General features: G+C 53.9%; 7 protein-coding genes across 7 annotated transcripts; 5 read left to right on the forward strand and 2 right to left on the reverse strand.

Annotated features, from left to right (window-relative positions):
* Window positions 1-8,949: 8,949 nt before the first annotated feature.
* PG997_012644 (uncharacterized protein) lies at window positions 8,950-9,873 on the forward strand (the record flags this gene model as incomplete). The annotated part of the gene is made up of 1 exon (XM_066816958.1): window positions 8,950-9,873. One exon carries the CDS (start codon window positions 8,950-8,952, stop codon window positions 9,871-9,873), a length of 924 nt encoding a protein of 307 aa, XP_066662650.1.
* Window positions 9,874-13,475: 3,602 nt separating this feature from the next.
* PG997_012645 (uncharacterized protein) lies at window positions 13,476-14,395 on the forward strand (the record flags this gene model as incomplete). Its single annotated transcript, XM_066816959.1, has 3 exons — window positions 13,476-13,804; window positions 13,854-14,221; window positions 14,301-14,395. 3 exons carry the CDS (start codon window positions 13,476-13,478, stop codon window positions 14,393-14,395), a joined length of 792 nt encoding a protein of 263 aa, XP_066662651.1.
* A 295-nt stretch (window positions 14,396-14,690) lies between these two features.
* PG997_012646 (uncharacterized protein) lies at window positions 14,691-16,301 on the reverse strand (the record flags this gene model as incomplete). Its single annotated transcript, XM_066816960.1, has 5 exons — window positions 14,691-15,510; window positions 15,566-15,631; window positions 15,679-15,696; window positions 15,748-16,062; window positions 16,123-16,301. 5 exons carry the CDS (start codon window positions 16,299-16,301, stop codon window positions 14,691-14,693), a joined length of 1,398 nt encoding a protein of 465 aa, XP_066662652.1.
* Window positions 16,302-18,023: 1,722 nt separating this feature from the next.
* On the forward strand, window positions 18,024-19,671 carry PG997_012647 (uncharacterized protein; the record flags this gene model as incomplete). The annotated part of the gene is made up of 2 exons (XM_066816961.1): window positions 18,024-18,897; window positions 18,995-19,671. 2 exons carry the CDS (start codon window positions 18,024-18,026, stop codon window positions 19,669-19,671), a joined length of 1,551 nt encoding a protein of 516 aa, XP_066662653.1.
* Window positions 19,672-19,864: 193 nt separating this feature from the next.
* PG997_012648 (uncharacterized protein) lies at window positions 19,865-20,415 on the reverse strand (the record flags this gene model as incomplete). Its single annotated transcript, XM_066816962.1, has 2 exons — window positions 19,865-20,159; window positions 20,195-20,415. 2 exons carry the CDS (start codon window positions 20,413-20,415, stop codon window positions 19,865-19,867), a joined length of 516 nt encoding a protein of 171 aa, XP_066662654.1.
* A 1,757-nt stretch (window positions 20,416-22,172) lies between these two features.
* On the forward strand, window positions 22,173-22,654 carry PG997_012649 (uncharacterized protein; the record flags this gene model as incomplete). Its single annotated transcript, XM_066816963.1, has 3 exons — window positions 22,173-22,202; window positions 22,261-22,428; window positions 22,487-22,654. The coding sequence occupies 3 exons, from the start codon at window positions 22,173-22,175 to the stop codon at window positions 22,652-22,654; spliced, it is 366 nt and encodes a 121-aa protein (XP_066662655.1).
* A 906-nt stretch (window positions 22,655-23,560) lies between these two features.
* PG997_012650 (uncharacterized protein) lies at window positions 23,561-24,010 on the forward strand (the record flags this gene model as incomplete). The annotated part of the gene is made up of 1 exon (XM_066816964.1): window positions 23,561-24,010. One exon carries the CDS (start codon window positions 23,561-23,563, stop codon window positions 24,008-24,010), a length of 450 nt encoding a protein of 149 aa, XP_066662656.1.
* Window positions 24,011-24,622: the final 612 nt, after the last annotated feature.

Below are 24,622 nucleotides of genomic sequence, written 5' to 3' on the forward strand. Positions count from 1 at the left end.
CTCTTGCATTTGAAAAGGCGTCGGATGGTTGTACAGATATGAGGGTTACAGGGAAGACTTTACACGTTTGGCTGCTTGATTCACCCGGCGTTGAGGATTATACTGCGAGATACTCCGGACTTGGTAGCGGCTCTATCATCTACTAGGAGTCGGCTTTGTAGGTTGCGATGAGACCGAGCTTGTACGAATGTATTACGCGACAGGGAAAAGAAGTATTACGAGTTATTTGCTACATAATGGAACCGATCACATGGCACATGATTATCCCATTTCACAGTTGTTACCTATTGGCGTGGCCTCTCCGACGTTTTAGGGGTAAGTGGGCATACTATTTACTGGAGAGGCGCTCTCGCTGATAACAGGTGTTGGCCGGACGGGTCGTTGTTGGTGTGGATCGCCGCACTTACAGGCGTCGATGGCGGTGGTGATCGTGGGTGAGTGAGTGAGTAAAGGTAGTCATAAGCAGAGGGCTGTCCTGTCTCGTTGTTCTCCTTGGAAGGGTTGGAGAAGGATGATGCTCCGTTTCTATCGTTTTCAATTGGGGACCGATGGCCCTTTTATTCAAGCTCTCTTTTGCCTCAAGTCTTTTCCAAGACTCTAGGGCTTACTCTGGGCTAGGAAAGGGTTCTCCATCTCCTTTGTGAAGCCTTTGACGGCACTCCTTTTTGCGCTCATGACAACCACCAGCATATGAAATTACGGAAAGGCGTTCTCGCATCTTACTGTCACACAATACAAAGGTATCTTATAACTTGGTGATGACCTTGGCAAATTCAGTGCATTAGGCAAGCATGCAGCCTGGTCCTCCTGTCAGCTCTATCAAATTTCCATAGCAACACCCCCTGGACCTCTTGGTCAGATCTTGAGTTTGCCCATATTGGTCCATTCGTGGAACTGATGCCTGCCTCGCCATCTCATCAGTCCGGGGGTGGCCAAAAGCAAACCTTGGGCGGTTCAGGATGGAAATTTCTAGTTTACTCAAATCACATTATATCCTCTATGGCCCTATATTCAGTGCTCACCTACTCTCTTCCATGTCAGGTCCAATTCTGTGTACAGTAATAAGTTGTCAAATTGTTTTTGAATCCTTTCTATACCACCAAGAGGCTACCTATTAACTTCAAGTGTTTTTTTTTACTTTCCACTGTCCTCGTTGGAAAAGAAACAGGGGCAACCGATTGCGACCCAACCACCTACGGCGCCATGGAAAGTGGCTAGGTGTTATGGAAAAAATTGTTTTAAACAGTTCGGTTGTGAGACCAGCTTGGAGGGTATCTAAGGAAACACGCATCGGGACCCTGGCTCCCTGATAAGTCTTCGTAACTGGTCAGTTCTCTCCAGTGATGGATTCTTTTGCTATCATCGACTTGTGACTATATCTTTCAATCCTTCAACCAGACGTGTACGTCACAATAATGAGCACGATATGCATACATGAGGCTGTCATCAGATATCAGGAAAACTTCATACAAATATCACCAGCGGTCGTACAGATATTGCCTAAGAACCAACCAAATTGACAATTATATTTCCCATGAACACGAGCCACTCTGTGAATTTCTCCTGAGAGACACACATTTGTGCAAACTGGGCAAGCACAGCCCTCGAAGACAGAGACGGGGAAGGTATGGCAGCACGTATTACTATAAACGAAGCCCCTGAGGAGTGCTGCTCCAGGATTAACCATCAATGACACCGGATTTGCGTCTTGTTTTATGAATATTATGCAGGTTACATACATTATTTGCTCTTCTTTTTACTTCTAGTATATTTGCAGTTCATCAGAGGCGAGTCTCCTTCTCAGCTTATGTTGGATGAAAATGCGAAGGATTCTATTATACGAACACTTGAGTGCACGAGGGTGCCGGTTGCTGTCAGCCTTTCGCAACATCGCCACAAATATACGGCAAGTCACTTTCGGGATGCTTTCCTTCCTTTCCCACCGCTTTGCCATGTCGATCTATCGTGGAGCTGCCCGTATTCCCTCCTGAGACATCCGGTTTCTTCCTGTGAGAGCGACAGTAACGCCACGAGTCAAGCTGCGACGATCACCAGTCCTTCCTACATCTACATGGACGACTAAGGGATTTTCCGAGTTGGCAGCACGTAACCTCCGCCTTAGTCATAATGACCGCACAGGCGGGTTTTTGTCGCACTGAGGCCGGGAGCCGCAGGGAGACGCGCGGGTCTTTCTCCATTCGTCTCCGTCGTCACCATTCCTGCGGTGAGAGCGCGTCTCCTGAACCGCCAACGCATCCGTTCTCCTGAGAGCGTCAACACGTTCACAAATCAAGTAACAGGTTACAATACGTTTCTCACCGAGTGGGTGTGAATCGAGTCCGAAAAGTTGGTTGACCCGCCTGGGATGCCAAGTTTCGCGTGCCTTGCAGCGTTGCACTTAGGCCAGGGACCGAGGTGCAAACGGACTGATTAGGCTGGACAGTAATGCAGCAGCAGGCTTTCGCTCCGCGGATCATGGGAGCTACTGTAGTTGGTTGTTGATCGCTCGCTCGCTCGCTCTGCATTGCAGCAGTGCACTATCTCCAGCTTCTCCTCTAGCCCGTTCAATTGGCGCGCGTTGGCGAAAAGAGACTCGGCTAGAGCAGCAGGCGGCAGAGTTGTGCTTGGTGTCAGAGCTCCGAGCAGCCGAGAGAACATTCTTCCCATTCGGTCGTGTCTAGGACGTCATCCCGCTCTTTAGTTTTTCGGGTGGGTTTCCTTGTCGCGACCTTGTCTAGTGGCTCTATAACATCGCGGTGTTATTAACATTGCGCCATTCGCAGCGGTATGCCAGCACAGTCAACACAGTACCCGAATTAGGTGGGGGTTCTTCGTCGGTGCGGTGGAGCAGGCGAGGCGGCGACCGATAAACAGGAATGGAATCGAAGGGGAGAGAGAGAAAGAGACATGGATGACCGGATGACAGAGTGGAGAGGAGAGACGATGGCGAAGAGTGAAGAAACGACTCGCGACTGCAAGACAAGACAATACAAGACACGACGTGACGAGACGACAAGAAACGAGAGACGGGGAAAGTGGAAAGTTTCATTCTCCCTGTCGTATCAATCAATCCGATGCTGCTGTCTGTCCTGCTGCACGCACAGGGAGGAGGCGGCAGGCAGCACGTGGGCGAACCCCAGGCTATCAAGAGGGCAGACAAGGCAGCCTTGCATCAATTTCTCCTATCTGCCTGTCAATGAATGTTTGGAGATTGTGTGAGGATGGATCTGGCTGGCTTTGGACGTTGAGCATGCCCGTAATTCCGTTCCATTTTAGGGGAGGACCAGATCAATTGATCATCCCCAGCCCGCGCGATTCTTGCATGGGACGTACGATATAAGCCAGTGCTCGAACGAGACGGATGCGGGGCAACCACCCACGGCCCCGTGGGCCATGGCACGTTCTCTCTCTCGCCCTCGCCCTCTCTCTCTGTCTCGGCCTTCTCACTAGGTAGAGTAGTGTGCAATCTCTCCGGTGCTACACACCCAACGGCCGCCATCGTGAAATATACCGCAAATGGTACCTTGGAGGATGGGATCGTGCGGGGAAGAAAAAAAGCCAAGAGGTTGATAAGTTCCCGGCTCTTTTTGACCCTGCCCGCCCGCGACAAGGCTGCTGCTACTGCTCGCTTGGGCAGTCATGTACCTAATCTACATGGTTAGGGCATTGCAGCAGCCACACTGCAGACAGCAGGTTGTTATAGCAGCAATACCACCACACTGGAAGTAAACCTTTTGACCGACCACCTGGCCATGGCGCTGGCCCCCAGTGCATCATCACCAACGGCACTTGGCCTCTAGGCCGTTGTATGCATGCATGCATGGACGTGTCTGTTTCTTGTTACTTGGCTTTACCTTGCTGGTGGAAAAAGAGGATGAAGTGTGTGAGTGCATGGCAGCATGGTGCGCTGCAACCACTGTCTGACCACAACTCCAACTCTCCAGCGCTGATCTCTGGGCATCCGCGCGGGAGCAGGGCGTTTCAAGGGTGATATGTTGCGGTTATGCGCGTAAGCCCAGTCGGTGATAGTCACCTTGCCGCTACTGCTGCTACTGCTGCTACTGCTGCTGCCGATGCTGGGGTTACACACACACATACACACACACACACAACGCACGCACGCACACCGCACGATAAGAGCATCTCTCCCGTCCGTCGTAAAGATACTTTGGACGGTACAGTAAGTACTTGCAGGTGTAGCAGAAAAACCTGGCGGGATGTTGGCGGAAAGTTGGAGTGGATGTCTGACATTTTTGCTGGGCCGTTTTGTGAGAAATAAGCTGTGGTCCGGCACCACCTGGCTCGGCGGGCGTGTGCCCAGCTAGCCCAGGCTGCCAGCGCCAGGACGGCAGTCCATCCCAGGAGGAGGCGTTGTCGCCGCTGCAGGGCTAGAGAGCTGGGTACTGTGTCATATGCGCCCCTCGATAAGTATTATATGCGCCCTCGTCATTAAACCATCCGTCCAAAACCAAAGTTTGGTAACGGTTTTACTCGTGGTTCAAGCACAGGTTTTGAGGCCTGTAATGACGTGCGCAACAGAGACTCGAAGGAAACAGGCTGTCAGACCGTCGACTGTACGTACATGGCATCGGGTGAGACAACGCAGCCAGCTCCTGTCTTGGGGCGGGTGTTGTGTTGTGCGGCATTCGGTATTCCCACTTGGTAGGCCGGAAGAGGCATTGCATGAACATCCTGCAATGTCTTTCTCGACCATCCTAGCATGCATCGGTCGAGGGTGAGTGATGATGTTGTTTTCATGCAGTTGCGTTGATGGATGCTGCTGACGGCTTATCTCAGTCAACCTACCTACCTACCATCTATGTAGGTATCTCTCCATGACTGTGCCGGCGGCTGGCAGGCTGGCAAACACTGATAATAGGTCTTCCAGATTGAGGGCATCCACAAAAAGCAGGTGCACGATGTACCCGGCCGTCCAATCGCAGGGCCAGGATCCGGATGCGGTAATGGATAAGCCACGAGGGGAGCTGAAAAGATGGCCGAATCCAACCAGATACCGATGGGCTTCCGCAATCATTCTCCGCTTGGCTGCATTTTGCATGCATGCGGTGCTGTATGTATCGTGACCGGCAGGGTTAATTACTGAGGCGGTCTCGACTCCGGAGCCCCAGAAACCCGCACGCCCATCCGCCGTGCTGCTGCACTGCAAGCATCCATCGACAGTACCTAGTCTAGGTAGGGTAGGTAGCATCCATCCACCACGCCGGCGCCTCTCGACTATTGAAGTTTCCATGGCATGTCGGACGGTTCGCCTTCCTGTTCTATTTTCTCTCTCTCTCGGATTGCAATGAACGCGGGAATGAATTCATCAGCCCAGTGTGGATAGGGACTTAATTAAGGGCCAGGGGCACATTGTTCATGGGCGCGGGCGCGGGGTCCGCTCTTGGCCCGGCCGAAGATGGCCATCCTCTGGCCTTTGCGCACAAGTCTCGACATCATACCTTAGCTCGTCGACCTGAAAAAAGAAACAGGACAGCCAGCAGGACGTCACGACGTTTCACTCGGCCCCAGTCCCAGCTAGCTGTCAGCTAATGCCCGTCGTCCACATAAACCGACCGCCATGGGCTGTGCATAGCAACGGAGGAACGGACCTGTGCAAGCAATATATGTGACGGCGGCGTCTCTGAGTAAAGCCCGTCGCCGTGTTTCTTTTTGACTCGACGGGAGAACGAGCCAATGCATGGCCGAGTATCATGTAAACATAAACAAAACCCACCAGCGAGGATTGGGGGGGGGTTAGCCTGCGGTACATCTCGCCCAGACTGCTACACATTTGTAGACTGGCATGGCAGGCTGGTCGAGCTGGCCAGCAGGATAAATGTGCGTAAATCCAGCCAGCCAGGGTTTTCCCGGTCGGGAGTTTGCTTGCATACCTGAGCCAGCCTGATAACGCAACGACGCCAGTGTCAGCTTGAGTATGGATGTTCGTCAAATCGGGATTCCCATCTTGACCACATTCCCATAGCTGCACTGCTTCTCTCGCGCTAGCTGGCAAGTGGAGGCAGAGTAACCTAGGCCAGAGCACGCAGTAAGTACAGTTACTGCTCGAAAGTAGTGGCCAAGTACTCCGTGTATCATCGTCTGGCCGCACACCCCGGTCCTCGAAGTCTATTCACTTGCCCTAGGTTTATCACATCACCACTCGACCAGAAGGCCCGAGAAAAGAAAAGGCAGTGATGCTCTCTTTCTTCGCCTCCTCCTCCTCTCTTCCCTTCCCGCACGTTCGGCAGGCGGCACCACTGAATCTCTTCGCATTCTCGGGCCCGGCTCTCTGACCTAATCGAGTTATCAGATCGGTGCTCGAGTCTGTTGGTTTTTGGTACAGGCGGACACGAGGTGGATCCCTCTTGAGCAAAGGGAGAAACGGGCTGTAGAAAAAGGCTGAAGGCCAGTAGCCAGTGGCCAGTAGCCAGTAGCCAGTAGCACCACGACCACTCGGCATCTCCGCCCGATACAGCCACAGCCCATCCCACTGCCGCCGTCTCAACACATGCCTCATAAATTCGTATTCTCCCACCACGGTGTGAGGTGAAACGCCCAGAGAGCGGGAAGAGGGAGGCCTGAGGCTGCGGGCAGAGAGATCTACGTCAGATCCAGGGTCCTCCGTGCCTCGCCGTCAGCTAACCGTTCCTTGCACTGAACCCTTCATTATTGTTGCTGGGGAGCTGGACTTGACCTCCGAGACCCGACCCAGCAGCACACGCCAGCTCGGCCAGCCAGGCCCTTTTTAGCGACCATCCTCAGCAACACCCCGCTGCCAGCTTGCCAGCTTGCTGCAAAACGTCACGATAACATCGAGATTAACTATTTCGGATTGCCGAAGCTTGACTGACGAACGATAATTACATCAGCCACACTATACTAGATCGAATGCCTTGATTGGCCCGACTGTGACGACCGGCGTCTGGTCTTTCTCAATCCTGTTTTCATTTTTTTTCTGTCTTGCTTTGGGCGAGGCGTCTTACGCTTCATACAAACACCCAAGCTCGAGGAAGATTGTGGCCGGCATGAACGGCACGCCGCGCGACGGGAGCTTTTTGCCGTATCATACATACATATGTAGATGCGCGCATACCTCAGGTAGATAGAGATAGCTTATTCTGTAGATGACCATCGGTATGCCTGCACTGTGACATTTTCTCGAATCCCCAAGCGGCTGCAGGGCGGAGGATCCAACAGAAAAAGTTTCTGTCCGTGGGATACCCCAGCTCGGAATTGATTGTCGCCTAGTAGTAGACTCGTAGAGACCTGGACTGTGACTGGCCCGGGCTGTCTCACTGTCCGTTTTGGTAACTGCTGCCATCCTGGCCCACGGTTTGGGGATTTGGGGAGGCGAAGGTTTGCAGGAGGATCATTAGCAGCAACGCCGGCTGTAAGGCCTCCCAGGCTACCGGCGCAGTCCTTCAGCAGCTACTGGGCAGTCCTGCGGGCACTTGAGGATATTATTGGGGCCCATGTAGCTATGTATGTATGTATTTTCCTCGTCGCTGGCTGGAAAAAACTATTGTTGGAGACGAGAAGCTCGTTCCCCCACTCGAAAGAAGGCAAGAGAAAAAAGCGAAGAAAAGCATCTTTGAGGGAATGTACCTCGAGCTAGGCCAGCAGCTAGAGCTGTACGAGGGAATTGATTGCAGTTCCAGTTCCAGTTCTTCGTCGATTCGACGCTTGTTGCCTCTTGGCCGCTCCCCACTCCGGCGCCTGTCAGCCCACTAACCGCTACCAATTTCAGGTCTCCATCTTAGCACACAGCAGAGAGAGAGGGCGAGGAACGTGGGCTGCTGCTGGTGTTGGTGGGTGCTCGCCCGCAGGGCTCTCCCCAGTATATCTTCAGCTGGGAGGGCACTGTACTGTACGAATAGATACACCGAGCCCCAGTTCCAAGCCAATCCCAGCACCAGGACCAGGGCCAGGGCCAGGGCCAGCCAGGCAGGACAAGGGCGACAAGGGCGACAAGGGCGTCAAGGGCCCCATCAACTTGCCATGCAACGTTGATTTCCATCTTTCCTCCCTCTCAGCATGCGCTGTGCGTGCTGTGTGCTGTGTTCTTGCTTTGGGCGTGGCATTGCATCCACCCACAAAGCAAAGGCCCAAGTCAAATACAAGACATATCACCACCACCACCACCGGCTGACTTGCTGTTACTCGACTGTTTCCTCTCCCTCTACCTAGCTAACCTACACCCATCCTTCCTCTGTACGCCGGCCTGTTTGCTGCTGCGACTCGTGATCAATCATCGTCAATCACACCCATTGCGGCCCTGCCACCTCACACTCACACACACACACACTAAGCCCAGCGAATAGTGCGAATCACCAGATTAATCGATTGACTGAGACCGGTCCACTGTTTCTAATTGTCCCGGCCCGTCAACCAAACCATTGATCGTCCAGTACAAGTACACCACCGTACGTGCCCGCCAGAAGCAACTTTGTTGGTGGGCATTTCCGTCAGCCCAAGCCCAAGCTGCCCAGCCCAGCACCGCAAGACCATTTCCCATTTCGCGGCCAATTTCCCATGCCTGCACTTTCCCCTCAACGGAGAGTACGAGACAAAAAGGATTTCTGAGCTGAGCTGAGAGCGACCGACCTCGCAGCCCGCAGACGCTTCTACCAGATCCCTCGCAGGTCCCTTTTCCGGCGAACCGCTCCTAGTGTACCAAATACCACCAGAGAGAGGGAGCGAGAGCGAGACAAGACACACCAGACGCCTTTGTTCTCGCCCGAACACTTGCGCCAGCCCAGCCGAGGGGCTAAACCACATCCTTCCCAGACAATAAATATACACCCCCTCGCACATTCCAATCCCCACGTCACTGCGATGTTAGGGGAGCGGAGGAGACCTCTGGACCCGTCTCCTCAAATCTACGGCCATTCTCGCACCAGAACAGTTTCTTCCTCTGTATTTCCACCCCAAATACAAGCTCCCACACCAATGCATCTACAACAACCACCGGCCGGCATGGGCCACAGCCGTCGCTCGCCCTCCGTCAACACCTTCAGCACCGTCTCTAGCAATCCCCCTCCTCCCGCTTTTCGCACCTCCCCCACGAGCGATCTGCCGCGTCGAAGCACCTCGTCTCGATCCGGCACCGGCCAGCCCACCAGCTACGTTACCCTCCTGCGCAAGCAAAAGGCCACCGTTTGGTGCGATCGCTCGCAGTACGAAGACCCTCGCCTGCAGGCCCAACAGCGCGCCGCCAAGCAGCGAGCGAACAAGGAAGTCACCAGCGTCATCAGCCATGGCCGCACCTCGACGGGCATGAGCAGCACCGCCAAGGTCGCTGCAAAGATCCGCCACCACGGCAAGCCCGGCGTCGTCGGCTACACCCCCGAGAACAACTACATTGGCGTTGGCGGCGTGCCCATGCGTCTGAGTGCCACCGAGGTCGAGGGCGAGGACAGCGACGAAGACGACCTGGCTACACAGCGCTTGCACCACCGTAGGACGGGGAGCAGCGGTCGCAGCAGCACTAACAGCGGTCGTCGCGGCAATGCCGCCTATCGCTCTTCCACCGGCATGGCGTCCCAGAGCGGCAGGAAATGGAGCCCCAGCGATACGCCGGAACGACCTGGCAGCTTGGCAGAGGAGCAGCCAGAATTCCAGGCGGGCGATGATGCTATAGAACTGGGCCGTACCCAAAGCACACGCAGTGGCAGCAGTGCCGAGAAGGCCGATGCGCTGCCTGAGCTCAAGGCGCCCAGCGCCGCCAAGCTGGCCAGCAATAGCCTGCTAAACGCCGCCCTCACGAGAGAGAAGAGCGTTAAGAATCCCGAAGAATTGAGGAGACGCGGAAGCGTGGACGAGCGAAAGATGACCCTCACCTCCGGTCGCTTGTACATTGCCAACCCCGATTAATGTTAATGTCGTCTTTTTTAACGTGCTCCTTCGTTCTGGGAGCATACCGATGAGGAAGAGGGGGTTATATCACACAACAGCATACACGGTCGTTTTGACATGGGAATTTTTCCTTTTGAACAACAACAACTACGGAGTTCTGACTACAAAAAGCCCGCGCCTACCATGATACCAAGACGACGGTAGAGCGCCGAGGCTGGTTTGGAGGTTTTTCATCATTGCATTGCGAGGCGCACAACACGGTCGTTTCAATGGATTTTTCACACACGAAGGAGGAGAGGTAAACTGGTTAGACGAAAAACCAGTGCCACACGGTCGCTGAGGAGAACATTTCGGGCTCGTTCGTTTTCTTCTGCCCGCCTCGGTCTTGTAATACTTGGTACTGCTGGATCGATGGAGAGAGGTTTACCAATGAGACAACAGACTCATGGTTGTAGGGATCTGATGATGATGCTACAGGCGGCTGCTGGATAGCTGGTAGCGTCTTTAAACTATCAATCAAATTTGCGAGTCTTCTCTCGCGATCTATCGCTCACACTTCTTCTTCATTCGACCTTTGCCCTCAAATGTGACCATGTTCTTCGTAATTTAGTCTCAAAAATCTCCAATTGGGCAATTCAATTGCCAATAATGACTACACAGCGCAGCGCCCACGCTTATTCGGCAAGCACTTTGCCTAGCTCCCGGTTTCCTCCTGAGCTACTTACATACTGCCAATTTCATTGATGACGTCGAGCGAAGCGGGAGATCGGCAAGTATGGTCACAGCTAGCTAGAGAAGGAGAGGTTATTGTGACCTAGCCAATAAGGGGCTAGCTGGCTAAGGCGTCTGTTTTGTCTGAGCTTCGGTGTCATCAACGATTCGAAGGGTACAGGGCCGAATGTGTTACTACTACCGCCTAAATCGATGACTGGTATCAGGGATATATGCCCCCGAGGCATGCTCGGTTTCTTTGCAAGCTTGGCTTTCCTCTTCTCCCATGCCCTCCCTTCTACCCTTAACGCCACATGTGCTTTTCGTGGTCGGGCCCTTTCTTGGCCAGTGTGGGAGGGAAGGATTCAGGAGAGAGAGACTGGGACAAGAGGCTTAAAGTCATGCTTGGTTTAAGGAGGTTCGTCCGATTCATACGGGTGGGGAGAAGGTAGATATGGCGTCATGAGTCATGAAGAGACATATGCAGCTACTTTACAGGTATGTACCAGTCTGCTTTACTGTGCTTGGTTGACGGCGCTTGCCCTAATTGTCATTTGATGTACTTGGTCTTGGTTCGATAATAGGATGTTCCCTATTGGGCATGGGTGACAGCTTGGCACTTGCTAATATGGCTATTTGTGCAGATCGATAACCGATATGGTTGGCCTGCTCAGGGGCGGCACAAGCGAACGAATAACGTGGCAATCGTGATCTGAGAGAGTCCGAGTTGGATCGGGAGGCACTGGCCTGGAGCGAAGTCCTTGATTAAGGATCTGGAAACTTCGGGGCAGTGATGACAAGCTTAGCAGAGGCGCAGGTGACGTGCCATGTGACACGGTTACGTTACTGGAAGTCCTCCCATGCGGCCGCACCAGGGAACAAAAGAGCCACTGGTGAAATTACCCTACGCCTTGCAACGTAGTTGGAAGTACCAGCGAAGGAGACCTGAAAAGGGCCTCCCTCTCCTTCTGGAGTTCTATCGTTGGGCTGCGGCGGAGGCCTTCGCTAGGGGGCTTTTCATGGATTTCCCGATCGGATCAGAGACGATCCTGTGGGCACCGAGTCAGACGAACGGACCTCGGCCCAACCGCTAGAACACGACTAGAGATCTTTCGAAGCTTACTGCTCGTTGTTTCTTCTTTCTGCTTTCTTCTTTCGCTTAGCGGCAAGCCCGGAGGGGAAAGGGGAAGCGGAAAGGAGAGGGGTTTGGTCACTGTCTCGCCGAGCAATTGGGCCAATGAGAAAAACAAGAACTGGCCGGCTTTATTTCTTTTTCTTGCTTTCGACAATGCCCCCTTGCCCCTTTGCCCCTCCTTGTCTGCCCCCTTCCCCCCACGAACGGCTCAGAACTCTGTTCTCCAAGATTATAACCGGGCTTGTCTCAGAGTCGGAGAGCCCGGGAAGGAGGGGAGAGGAGAGGAGAGGGAGAAGGATCTGAGACGGGGCGGGATTTTAGGGTTTCGGTCTCTCATGCCATCTGCAACCCCGCGAATGGGCCGTGTGGCGACTGCACCGACGACGCCACGCATTGTACTGTCGCTATGTAGCTCCCCTGCTGCTACCATCATCACTCTTAAGTTATAGTTCGGAGAGAGGCAGCACTGGTTCAACGGTTTCGTCCGAACTTGACTTCATGATTGAAGGTATCCAGCCAGCCATACGCAGAAGACTAACCCCGGTTTATTCCTAATTTGACAGATTAGAAGCATCAAGTCTCATGATTGAGGAAACAGGCGGAGGGCTGGTGGCTGACGTTAGTATGCAACCGGTGTCATAGTATCACACATGAGCATAAAGAGAGTTCAATCAAATATATAGATAATAGGGCCAAGAAAGGTATCAGCACAGAACGTATTTGAACTTGTGAATGCCGAGTCAGTGTGGTTCAATTAAAAGGGGTAGATAAATGACACAATGGGAATATTGACTATGCCTTGATATTTCAACTAAATCGCACATCTGCCCCTTGTGAATCTTGGCAATAACTCCTTGGTGCCTCAGACTGTCCTTATCGCTGAGAGTTGCTGTGAAGCTCATTCACATTGGTGCTGCATCTGTTATGCTAGAGCTTGTAGGTCAATGACTGAAAATATGCACAAAAGCTATGTACTATAGCAGGCTTATGTATTACTATTGATATGAAGAGGAACTAATATCCAGCGATAAGGGTGTAAGATAGGAATCAAATACAGGTCAGTCATAGGGAATATCCCTTACGACTAATACGTCGACCATAACCGGAAGTCCTGAAAGAGCCATGATTCTGAGATCCAGTTCTGGGGGCTGGGCTGATGGACATTTGCCAATCCATGACGGGTATTCTTTTCTTTTGTAGTTGATGTTCAATGGCCAAGGAGATCATGTTTGGACAGAATATAGCCGGACCTGACGTCAACCCGGGTGATTGTGGCCGGTAGAGAGACAATGCCGGTATCACATTGCAGGGAGAGTGTTAAGTCTGATCCGGTAAGGTCTTGCTTGCAGCGAAACACGAGATAATTGCCGACTGATGCAATCGCTGTTGTGAACCATCATTATTGGCGTGTGACTGCTCTCGAAAGCAGCACGAGGCAGCCGATAAGCGAGGGGCTGCATATCAGATCGCTTTCATGGGGGTTAGCCCTCCGACATTTCACCTTTGCCCAAGTAACCAAGCCGTTTCGGTCTGGATTCTGGATGACAACCGTTTAGCTCTAGATCGAGCCCGATAAATCGTCGGCCCAGAGAGTTTCGAGAATGACATGGTGTTCCGGAGCTAGAGCAGATTGTCACACCCGGTTGCCTACCTTTCTCTTGTGTGGCCAAGGATGGCTCTGTAATATAGCTGGTTCCTACCCTTTGTCTCGGCCGCTTGTTTTGTCGCGCCCATGTCTCTGAATCATATACATCATTCTAAGACCGCATGAGCCATGCATGAAAGTGAGGCACCGGAGCCGCTCCGCAAGCCCGAGCCCATCCCGCCCGAGGTTATGCGTCAGCATGACTACTCCGGTTCAACCCACCAGTTTCCGGGGCCGTACACCTCGGCATACTACGGACCAGCAGACACCATCTCGCGTGCCGACTATGCAACAATGTCTTCAGCCTCTCATGTTGGTACCCAGTATCCACTACATGATGATAGACCCAGGAGCGTTTGCGGCATCAAGCGATCGACATTCATCCTCTCCCTGGTATTGAGTTTCATCGTCATCGGTGCAGCCGTTGGCGGTGCCGCAGGAGGGTCCTTGGCAGTACAGTACGTGTGGTTCTCCCGAATTACAGAAAACAATAGACGAAGAGACGAGACCACCTGTTTTTCCTCTGAAGACTGACTTTGAAGCTCTTGTTCTTTTGGTCAGGAGGGCGTCCGCATGTCCTTCCAACAGCCTAGAAACTTCCGGCGGTTCTGCGACATCGTCGTATCTCAGCATACCCACATCCGGCGTTTCCGTTGCGCTCGACTGTCAAAAGCTCAACGGCAACACCCAAGCCGTGGTCATCGGAGACGAGACCCGCTTATTCAAGCTGACCTGCGGCCAGGACTACCACAGCCGCCAGTCCCAAGACCTCATGGGCCTGACATCGTATACCATGGAGTCTTGCTTACACGCATGTGTGGCCTACAATCTCGCACGGAACTCGTCGGAGTGCGTGGCGGCCGTGTTCATTGCTGGTAAGTCTTGGCCCATCTTCTTCTTGGGCCATGCACAGATATACCGACTGACTTGTGACCGCCTCCTCTTTCACCGTAGATGTCTCCTACGCGACAGACAAGTATGGTGGAAACTGTTGGATCAAGAATGGAACCAAAGACAGCGACGCAGCGCTATATCGCAGCAATACTTGATTGATACGTGATTCGAGTGGCAGCAGTTGCCCGAGTGGTGGACTGTATGAGTATAAAGCCAACCTATCTTGGTAGAGCGCCGCAAGATAAATGTGAGATTGAATACTAGCTAAGTGAGGTTCAAGGAGTTACCCCTGAACGATGGGGCGCGCATGGCATAAGTCATGTCACCTGCTTGCAATGCATTACAAGACACTTCAAGTGACGTCGCCTATAGCTATATCATTGTAACTTCTGACCAACGACACAGATGACCCTGAACCCTGACCTGAAACAATTTTTGTAGCCTCCAAAGCTAGCCCTTCTTCACAGCGATTTCAAAAGCATGAGCCGTATAGTTATTCGTCTGAGAAACAGGAATGATCACCGACCCGGACGAGTACTGGTACGTCTTGACCCCCTTGTAGGCGGGCGGGCCCGTGACGGCGAACGCGTTCGACCCCTGAAATTCCCAAGACTCGACGTCGACCGACCCGGACGCATCCGCGTAACCCGCGGCCGCGAGTCCCTCGACCTGCACCTTCCACTGCCCGGAACGGACCTTGGGCCCTGCCAGCACGCGCACGCGGTCCTCGCCGAGCGTAGCGTAGGCGTCGAACTGAGCATCCTCGGACCCCGTGGTGCCGACGCGCACGCCCGTCATGTTGCGCGCGTAGTAGCGGTAGACGTGGTATCCGGGCGCGGCAGCGTAGTCGGACGCCCCGTAGTCGCGCGGGTTCCGGGACTTGGTCAGCAGGTTGGCGAACAGGTCGTGCAGCGTGGTGCCGCCCTGCCAGTTGCCCAGCAGGCCGATCCAGTCGAAGCGCTCGAGGCGGCTGATCCACCAGGCGTAGCCCGAGGGGACCATCTCGTTGAAGGCGGCGTACTCGTTGATGTTGACCTGGCGCTCGGGCAGGCCATGCTGCCGCAGCAGCGCGCCGAGCGACTGGTTCGTGTACTGCGGGTCGTTGTCCTGGGCGTTGAGGTCGCCCTCGAGGTGGTACGAGTACTGGTCCGGCACGGTCCCGGCGTCGGCAATGGCTTGGAGCCACGAGGTCCACCACTTGTTGCTGCTCATGGGGCGCCAGGCGAGACTTGGGCCCGTGATGGGGACGTTTGCGAAGCGGGAGTCGGTACTGGTTTGATGTTAGCACATTCAGAGATGGGGAATTGAAGAAGACGAAGGCTCACCGGAGGATATTATGGGTTCGGATGTAGAGATCGATCCAACGTTGCGTGTCGCGCTTCCAAAATACCCTAACTTGCGTTAGTGGATGGCTAAGGCGTGTTGATGGGATACTCACTCAATGTCTGGCTCGTTCCTACAATGGACATCAGTCGGATTGCCACTCTTTTGTTGATCTTTTACTCACCAGATATCCCACACAAGCCCCTCGAGGGCGTTGTTTGAAACCAGGTCATCCATCAGGGCCTTCACGAAAGCCTCGTAGGGCTGCCAGTTTCCATTGTCACCCGGCCAGTAGCTCGATGAGTTCAACGAGTCGGTGCCCCAAATATCGTGCGGGTAGATGATACACTCGGCCCCGACTTTGCGCATGCTACGGTAGTTGGACAGCGTCGACTGCAGCCGGCCTTGGTACTCCGTCCGGCCCCAGTTCCAGCCCCTCTTCGGCGCGCCGTACTGCGCGCCGCCAGTACGGCCCCATCGGAAGCCGATGTCTTCGTACCTAGTGCATTACTTTAGTCGATGTCCTTGGATGTGTGGATGACCGTGGCCAAACACTTACCAGTGCTGGGCAACCTGGTCCTCATTGTCAGGAATGCCGTAGATAAAGCCCGAGGCCCAGTGCTTCGGACTACCCCTTGTAACAGCGAGGTCTACGACAGCTGTGTTAGAGTCTCGAGGGAGCACGCTTCCAGCGATGGCGCATGTGGCCAGCGTCGTCAATGAGAGAATGAGTTGCATGTTGGGCGAGGTTCAGGGGCCGGTATATAGAGGCGCGATGGTCAACACCTGGGTGGCTTGACGATCTGCTCGGTCAGCTCGGCCACACCTTTATATAACATGTAGATCTTGCATGTGCATTTTCGTATGCCGGTGCCCTCTCTATGCCGACGCAATAAGAGGGGGTCTTATAAGGCTTCATGGTGGAGCGCAACGACATCTTCCGGAAGGATGCAGTAAACGTCGGAGAAAAGGACTGCAGGGTAGCATGATGTCACGCCAGGGGAGAGAACAGCCGTCGCGGGGTACGATCCAGTGTAACATGAGGCATTGGCCCCCGGGTGCGGAGACGCAGGATTGGCGGGATTCCCTGTCTCCGGACGGAAACGGTCTTGATCCCAGATTTCTTCCCCGCCGGATGGTGACTTCACTGGATTCACTGGAAGGCTGGTAGCTTGTTTGATTGCCTAGCAGCCGAGATTTGTTCTAGCCGAATGCATGCCGTGTCTTGGCCGAATGGTATGAAGAGTAACACATGCCTAGCTTGCTGCTATAGTATGGTGGTCGCGTGTGCCAGTGCCAGTCGTATTCATACATGCCCGTCGCTCAATGGCAAAGTAGGTACATGCATGCACATGGACCTATTGGGTAACATCAACGTTGGATGTTCTGCTCTTGGTAGAAGACTAGGTAGGTATCAAATTGGAATTGGAAAAGGAGCGCGGCACTGATTCGTAACAACCAACGTGAGGGGCATATCAAAGACAGCTTCGAATGTGCCTTGGAATCTGGCATTAAGTAACCGAAGGATTCTAGTACAGGGGGTGCTCAACAGTAAGCACTGAAGTGTTTAGGCGTCACTTTGGGGCTAATTAGTGGGGGTTTTGGTTTTGGCCCCCAAAGGTCGGGACCGGTTTTGGGTCAGCAAACCCCGAGGTCAGATCTCTTATTCCCGAGCTTTTCTCGGCATTACCCAGGACAACTTCAACCCCCCGAGATGTTGCGAATCTATACATCTTCTTTCGCTCTAGTATCACCAAATAGTCCTTATTGCTGGCTAACTCGAGAGGCACCATGGCCGACCCCGAAGTGCCGGAGATTGTTGAATGTCCTGCGCGCAGAACCCGCCGCCGCTCACCCAGTACGCCATGTTTTTATCCCCCTTCCCCTTTCAGGCAGTTTGGCTCCAGGCCATTTCGGAACACTGACTCGATACCGCACAGAGAGCTGCGAGCAATGCAGAAAAAGGAAGCTTCGATGCGACCGTGGGCTGCCGTGTCGGCCCTGCAAACGCTCGAGGGGAGCACTTCAATGCTCCTACTCCCCAAACACCACGAGAGATGCAGCATCGTCGTCTGAGGCTCCGCGACGGGCGTCCCAGTCTGCGAGTAACTCGGAAGGCCAGGCGGACGTCGCAATTGTCCTGGATTCCCTGAATTTCGGAAGAGAGCGATTTCATACTGCGGGCTATCACCCGCCTGGCGCGGGAGATCAGGCCAAGAACAACAACGCCATCAGCAACTCTTCCGACTTGTTCCCGCGGCCGCAGATCCGCGTCGGGACGCTAGAGACCGACAAGACTCGCCTGTTTGGCCGGGCCCATTGGGTGCATGCACTCGCACAGGTAATGTAAACTCAATCACCACCCATCACTTCATTCACTGCTGACGTTACTCGTAGTTCAACCTTATAGAGAAGCTGCAGTTCCTGGGCCCGACTGCTCTAAACGGGCTACAAGAAGGGATGGCAAGTTTATGTAAGGAAGTCGCGTCACGACGGAGTTCCCTCAAGCATCACCGCACGTTGGAACTGAATGAGCCACTGCCTGACCTGGCCTGTACCTTGCCGCCCAAGGCCACATGCGATCAGCTACTGTCCAACTACTGGCGTTTCTTCGAGCCCCTTTTCCGAGTCCTACACAGGGCCGCGTTCGAAGAAGAGTATGATAGTTACTGGGCCGGGAACACCAAGCCTAGCACAGGCTTCATATTGAAACTTTCCATGGTCCTTGGCTTGGGTGCCGTGGTTCACCAAGACCTGGCGGAGTCCGGACGCATTCGCGGCCTCGCCAAGAGTTGGCTGTATGCCGTGCAGTGGTGGCTTATGGGCCCGATGGAGAAGACGGCACGGTCCCTCGATGGCGTGCAGACTTTCTGTCTGGCTGTGCTCCTCCGCCAAGCCAGCTCTTTGGGCGGTGCCTCGTCGATATCGACAGACTCGCTGTTGAAGCTCGCCATGTCCGTGGGTTTGCACCTGGACCCCGATGGCTTCTCGGTGTACGGCCCCTTTGAGCGAGAATTGCGGCGCCGGATCTGGCACACGGTCCTCGAGCTCACCGTCATGACTTCGCTGGATACCACCCTTCCGCTCCTGATCACACCGGACGATTATAACTGCCGCCCGCCCCTGAACCTGAGTAACGCCGACTTCGGGCCAAACTCGGAAGAAATGCCCCAAGCACGTCCTTCTGCCTTAGGATTCACCGACTCGTCAACCCAACTCCTGCTTCAGAAGTCACTCGTGCGTCGTCTGTATGCTGTGCGCAGGATGAACGGCATCCAGAAGCCGCTGTCTTACGAAGAAACTATCGAGCTGGGGAAGGAACTGAAAATGCAGTGTCGCGATATCGCATCGTTCTTTCACTCGAGGATGTCCGGCACTGAGGACTGCGATGATCGTGACGCCTGCGAGTTTCATCGAAAGTTCCTGGACAGCTACCTACGGCGGTGCATCTTGTTTCTGCATCGACCATTCGCGCTCCAGGCAAGGAAGGACCCCCCGCTACCACCTCGCCAGGAAAACCTGCCTCGAGTGCTGCCAGATCGTCTCGTCTCATGCGGCCGGGCTGACTTTGCCCCAGAAGGTCACCGACGAGTTCTGTCTCATGGCAATCAGGGGAAGCGGCCTGTTCAAGGGACCCCTGAGCCAGGACGTCATTATCCATCTGGGCCTCGAGGTCGTTACCCAGCTCGAGGAGGAAAGAGACTTGCGGATGCCGGGCGAACCGGCCACCCCGACTTCTTGTGCCGATCCTCTGATTCAGATGTCGCGGGCGGGCCGACAGCCCCTGATCGATACGCTCAGGCACATTCTCGGGCAGCTGCGCCAGATCATCGCGCTGGGACAGCCGAGCTGCAAGCGGTACTTCTTGCTGTCGGCCGCCATGGTCCACATCAAAGAGCTCGAGGCCGGTTCCTCGAATCCGCTTCCGGCAGCCATGTCGCAGCTGACGGAGTGTCTTCAGGATTGCTCGGAGCTGCTTCGCTTGGCCTCGGCGGACGTTTCCCAGCCAGTCACGGATTCCGACCCAGCGTGGTCAGACGAGGCCAGCCCGGATTGGTCAGATACCCTTGGGCTATTTGGGTTCGATTTCGATTTATTGGTAGGCTGAAAGGTCTCTTTCGGACTCTACACTCATCACCACTTTCTGACGCTTTCAGGATTGCAATATGGCCTCGGCCAATCTGTAGCCACAGATTGATTCCCGCCTACACGTATCGAGGACAGAAAGTATTGAACGAAGTATAACATTTGGTATCATATTGTGTCGTGCTAAAGAAGCAAATTAAATAAAAAGAAGAGAACTAATGCGCGCTTACAATGGCCGCCGTCGTTCCGGACCCTTGCCTCCGCCTCACCCGATCCCAGGCCCGGATGGCGGTGATGACGGCCATGACGGCCCAACGCTCGCCGAGGGCGCCGATCAGGCCGCTTCCGACGAACTGGAAGTAGAGCTCCTTCTTGGTGAGGTTGGTCCACTCGAAATGGGCGACGGCCTCGTTGGTGGAGAGGCGGGCGAGCTGCCAGCCGGTCCGCATGCCGACGTGCTGCCACTCGAACTTCTCGCGCTGGCCCCCGACCTCGATGGTGAAGTCGTAGCTCGGGTAGGGGAAGTCGTCGCCCGAGGTGGTCACGTGTTCCTTGACGGTCTCGCCGCTGCTGTGGCCGCCGTCGTCGGGGGACCGGGCAGCTTGATGGTGGCGCTGTCGCCGCCGATCAGGGATCCGCGCTTGGCGGTCGCGAGGGGCGGGTCCGTCTCGTTGAGGCCACTGTGCAGCTCGACGTCCGGGCCCGTCCAGCCGGCGTGGAAGGAGACGGCGTACAGGGGCGGCTTGGTCTCGGTCTCGCCCAGCATGTAGTGGCGGCCCGTGGGGCTGATGCTGTAGACGACAAAGGAGGGGGAAAGGGGTGCGGGGTTCCAGGGTGCTGCGGCTCTGGCGAGGATGCGGGAGGGTGTTCTTCTTGCCGCGGCGACGACGGCGGTGCCGTTCGCTCGGATGATTTCCTGAGGAGACCCATGTTGGTGTTGATTTGCTTGCTTATTTGTTGCTTTGCTGCTTATCTTGGGTGACGAGTTTGAATCTGGGAGGGCTGGATTTGATCCACAGAACTACCCATCGCTGTTTTGCTTGAGGAAAGTCGGCGACGCGCTTCTGAACTGCGTAGATGTAGATGTAAATGTAAATGTAGCCGTATGATGCAGCAGCCTCTGTTAATTTGGCGAAATTCTACTTATTAAAAGCAGAAACAGCAATGACTGCAGTCTGCCCTTGGTGAATCCGACGTCAGGGTGCAGCGCGTAGGGAGGGATTTGGTTGGTTCGTGACCCCCCGTTCCTGTGTGGCACTTCAAAATGGCGATGATGCCTGGATGCCCAGCGGGCCCCATAAACAGCCCAGATCAACAACCGATCATCATCAAATCTGAGAAAATTTTGACCAGAGTGCGCCCGGGAATGACTCGCAGGGGACCTATTAATACGACCGAGAATTCGCATCCGGGAGTGGGATCGCCCATCGCCAAGTATTATATCCGAATTCCATTTTGTCCCCATTGTTCTTTGTCGCTATTTATATATATATTGCTGAAGGAACAGCAAAAACCGAGGAGAGGGTTTGCATCTGATGCCGAGCCGACCTAGAAGCCTTCTGGGCTTTCTCTGTTGGTGCTGGGGGGGCTTCTGCTTCTGCTTCTGCTTCTGGCTAGCAAACCCCTCTGTAGGATACTTAAGAAGCTCCACAGTTCGGCTCACTCGCTCCCAATGATCAATCAGGCATACTTGGAGTGCACTTAGGTTACTAAGATAGCGCTTGGATGTTGCTGCCCTACACCTACACTTACACTCTGGGCACGAGTCCAGTTTATACATAGGTAGCCAAAGAGCGACGTGGAGTAGGCAGAGCGTCATTCGTTGATGGCAATACGCACTTAATGCAGGTGCCGCTTTCAGGAGTTTAGGAGGTCGACCCAGCGCCTGGCTGAAGCTGAAGCCCTTTTTCAGCAGCCGACAAGCCTAACCGGGGGCCCCACTGGCCGAAATTGCGATTGGGCTCTGAACTAGCGGTGCAACGGTGCTTGTCCGGTGCGACTTCACGGCCGACACCCGTCCGAAGCATTTCGGGCCTTCCGCATCGTCACTGCTACCACTTTCATCCTTTCCATTATTACCCCTTTTCCATCATGGTGTAACACAATCTCCCTGGAACCGGTCTATCTACTGACAATCACTACCGCATTCCTGGAGATGAATATCATCAACGTGGACGACGTTTCGGTGGGTGGCATTCAGGCCAGGTCTGTAACCGGCCCCAACAGCACGCTTGCTCGTATTGTCGTCGGCCGCCTCCTGGTCTGGCTTTAGTCTACCGTCGGCAGTCCCCTGGATTGACCAGTTGTCGTCATCGTCTCCCGCGACGTCGATGTAGTTTTCTTTGCACCGGCTGCTGCTGCTGTCGTTATCACACGACTAGCTCCTGTGTTCCCTGTGCTGCGAGATGGCGTGAGCGACGCGCACTCGCACACGAAGCTGTACAGGTCTCGTCCCGCGGCGCTATTGGACTCGTCGTCGCCTTTTTGACCGGTCGGCTCCGGCGTGGTGCAGGAAGGGCCGGCATGGAAGACGCCGTTGTGCTGCCCGAGGTCGTCCTTGTCGTTCAGCTGGGTCCAGTGCAACGTGCAGCGTGCAGCGTTACTTGCACAGCTCGAGGCGTGCGATCTTCTTGTGGAGGTCCTCGAGCGTGCTGTTGTGCTGGAGGTGCATACTGCCGAGACGCTCTTGGTGCAGCTTCTCCATGCTGATCTTGATGTTGGCGCTCTCGCGCTCGAGTCGCTTGAGCTCGGCCTGGGAACGGGCTTCCTGCTGTTAGAGGTATTCTTGTATTTCCTTGTCGCGGTCCATAACTGCGTCCTGCATACTCGACTTGTAGTCTTCCGTCTCCTTGAGCGCCTCGGTGTCGCTGCAGTCCACGTCGTCGAAGCCGGGTGTGTCGATCAGGTGGGATGGTCACGTAGGACCCAAAGACGCGACACCCGGAAGTCCTGCACCTGCTGCGTGCACGACTGGAGGCCGTGGTCAATATGAACCTACTCGTTAGTGCAGTGAAATATGTTGGTACTTTCCACGCCCGTCATCCCCGTAACGATAATAAAGATGTCCTCGCCCTTCCGCCCCCTTCTTGGACGGGCCCCTTCCTTCCAAACGAAGCGCCATAGTTGTTAGTGGTGGGCTCGGGGTGTGATTACCAGACTTGGGTTCTAGAACGCTGAAGACCCAGGGGCTTGTCTTGGCGAGGGAACCAAAGAGCACTTCGAGGTGAGACGCTCAAGCATCAACAACTCTGACATGGTTGAGTGATGATTGAGACGATTCTTTTCGGACAGTCTCAATCTCTAGTTTGACACAATGTACTGGGCAGGGAGTTGAGCACAGCTTCCAATGGTGATATAATAGTACAGCTTGTATATATTTGTTATGTGTGTCACAAAATGGCTTTGATTCAAAGAAATTTGCCAATAGTCTTACCTTGAATAGACTCCTGATGTCGGCACCGAAAAGTTGGGGACTTCCCTGGCTTGTCTCTTGTTTGGTCCGGATAGGCTGGGCAATGTCTGAGGGAGATCCAAAGATGAAATTCGCGGTTGCTGGTTCCATTCTCATTTCTCTGATGAATCGCATGCACACCGCAGCGAGGAAAACAGCTAATATTTTGCCATGCTTGCCATTGCCAGTAGTGATGAGTGATCAAGGGGTACCATTGGCATCACTCCTTCGTCCCTGTCATTGTTCAGCCCAACATAATGGAACTCTTTGTCATGACGACTTTTTACTGAGCGAGCGGAGACTATGGTATTCATTCTCATTGTTGGCAGTTGTTGTACTTAACAATAGAGATATCTTTCGGGCAGTCGCAGTAACTCGTCGATGCCACCATCCCTTAGTGACGAACTGAACCATCAAGATCCTAACCTGATTTCATCCCCACCCATTGCAACATCACATCATGGTCAACTATCTCGTATCCTCCCACCGACCGGACCTCACCAGAGCCGTCGTAATCGGGACAGCAGCGGCCGAGAAAATAGTCGAACCTTACAAAGTCATCAAGTGGCAGATCGGAAGCAAGTATAAGTACTGGCACACCCTCGGAGAAGACGGCCACGACAAAGGCAAAGACCAGGACCGGTCCTGCTTCTGTAGACAGTACTTCGTGCGCTGGGCCTGCGAGCACTGGGTCAAGTTGCCCGTTCGATGCGGGAAGAGTGTCTCCCCAATCACAGGTAACCCCGTGATCTGCAAGCGGAGAGGCATTGTCACCCAGGTGGTTATGGATCACATCTCCTGCTTCGAGGAATGCGATGATTGCACGGCTTTCACTAAGGATGCTAATGAGGCCTTTGATGAACTCGAAAGGGAGGCCCGTTGCGTGAAGAGGGAGGCGTCACCCAGTTGAGGTCCTAGAAACTACAGGTAAGTGAGCCAAAGCTGCTGGTAGCAGAGACATAACCAGTTCAGAATAGAACCAAGCTCATGTGTAAAATGGTTTATGTTGATGTAAATATATATAAGCTCAGAATTTCTTTGTAATGAAGCCAATATGATATAAGTCGTCCATTGGAAGTAGTCGTGGTCTTTTAGTCCCTAAAGTACATATCACCGAGAAAGATTACTAAGAATTATTGTACTTTGGTCGTGTATGGCGTCGTATCTGGATTTTTTTACAAAGCAGGGGGGATACTTGAAAGCATTACAGATTCTTGTTCATACCGAAAACATAAGATTGGTGACTTTACTTCTCCTCGAGACTGTTATTAGATAGGGGGTTGATTTTAACTGCCGGTGATTATGAGTTGATTGCTTCTCCTGATTCTATGACTGCGGCAGGATGATAGGCCTAACGGAAACGGCGTCAAGGTGGTAATCACAATGTTATCTTGAATTCTTGTGTCGATATGGTCACCCTCACTATTGAAAACGTGACCTTGAGGTACTATCCTGGTCTAGGAGACATAGGTAGTTATGCTGTCTGTCATTCTGCATTTCATTCTAGCTACTCAAAACCCTG

Source organism: Apiospora hydei (assembly GCF_038363865.1).
Source record: "Apiospora hydei strain CBS 114990 chromosome Unknown utg000009l_segment0_segment0, whole genome shotgun sequence".
In the NCBI taxonomy this organism is placed as follows: domain Eukaryota; kingdom Fungi; phylum Ascomycota; class Sordariomycetes; order Amphisphaeriales; family Apiosporaceae; genus Apiospora; species Apiospora hydei.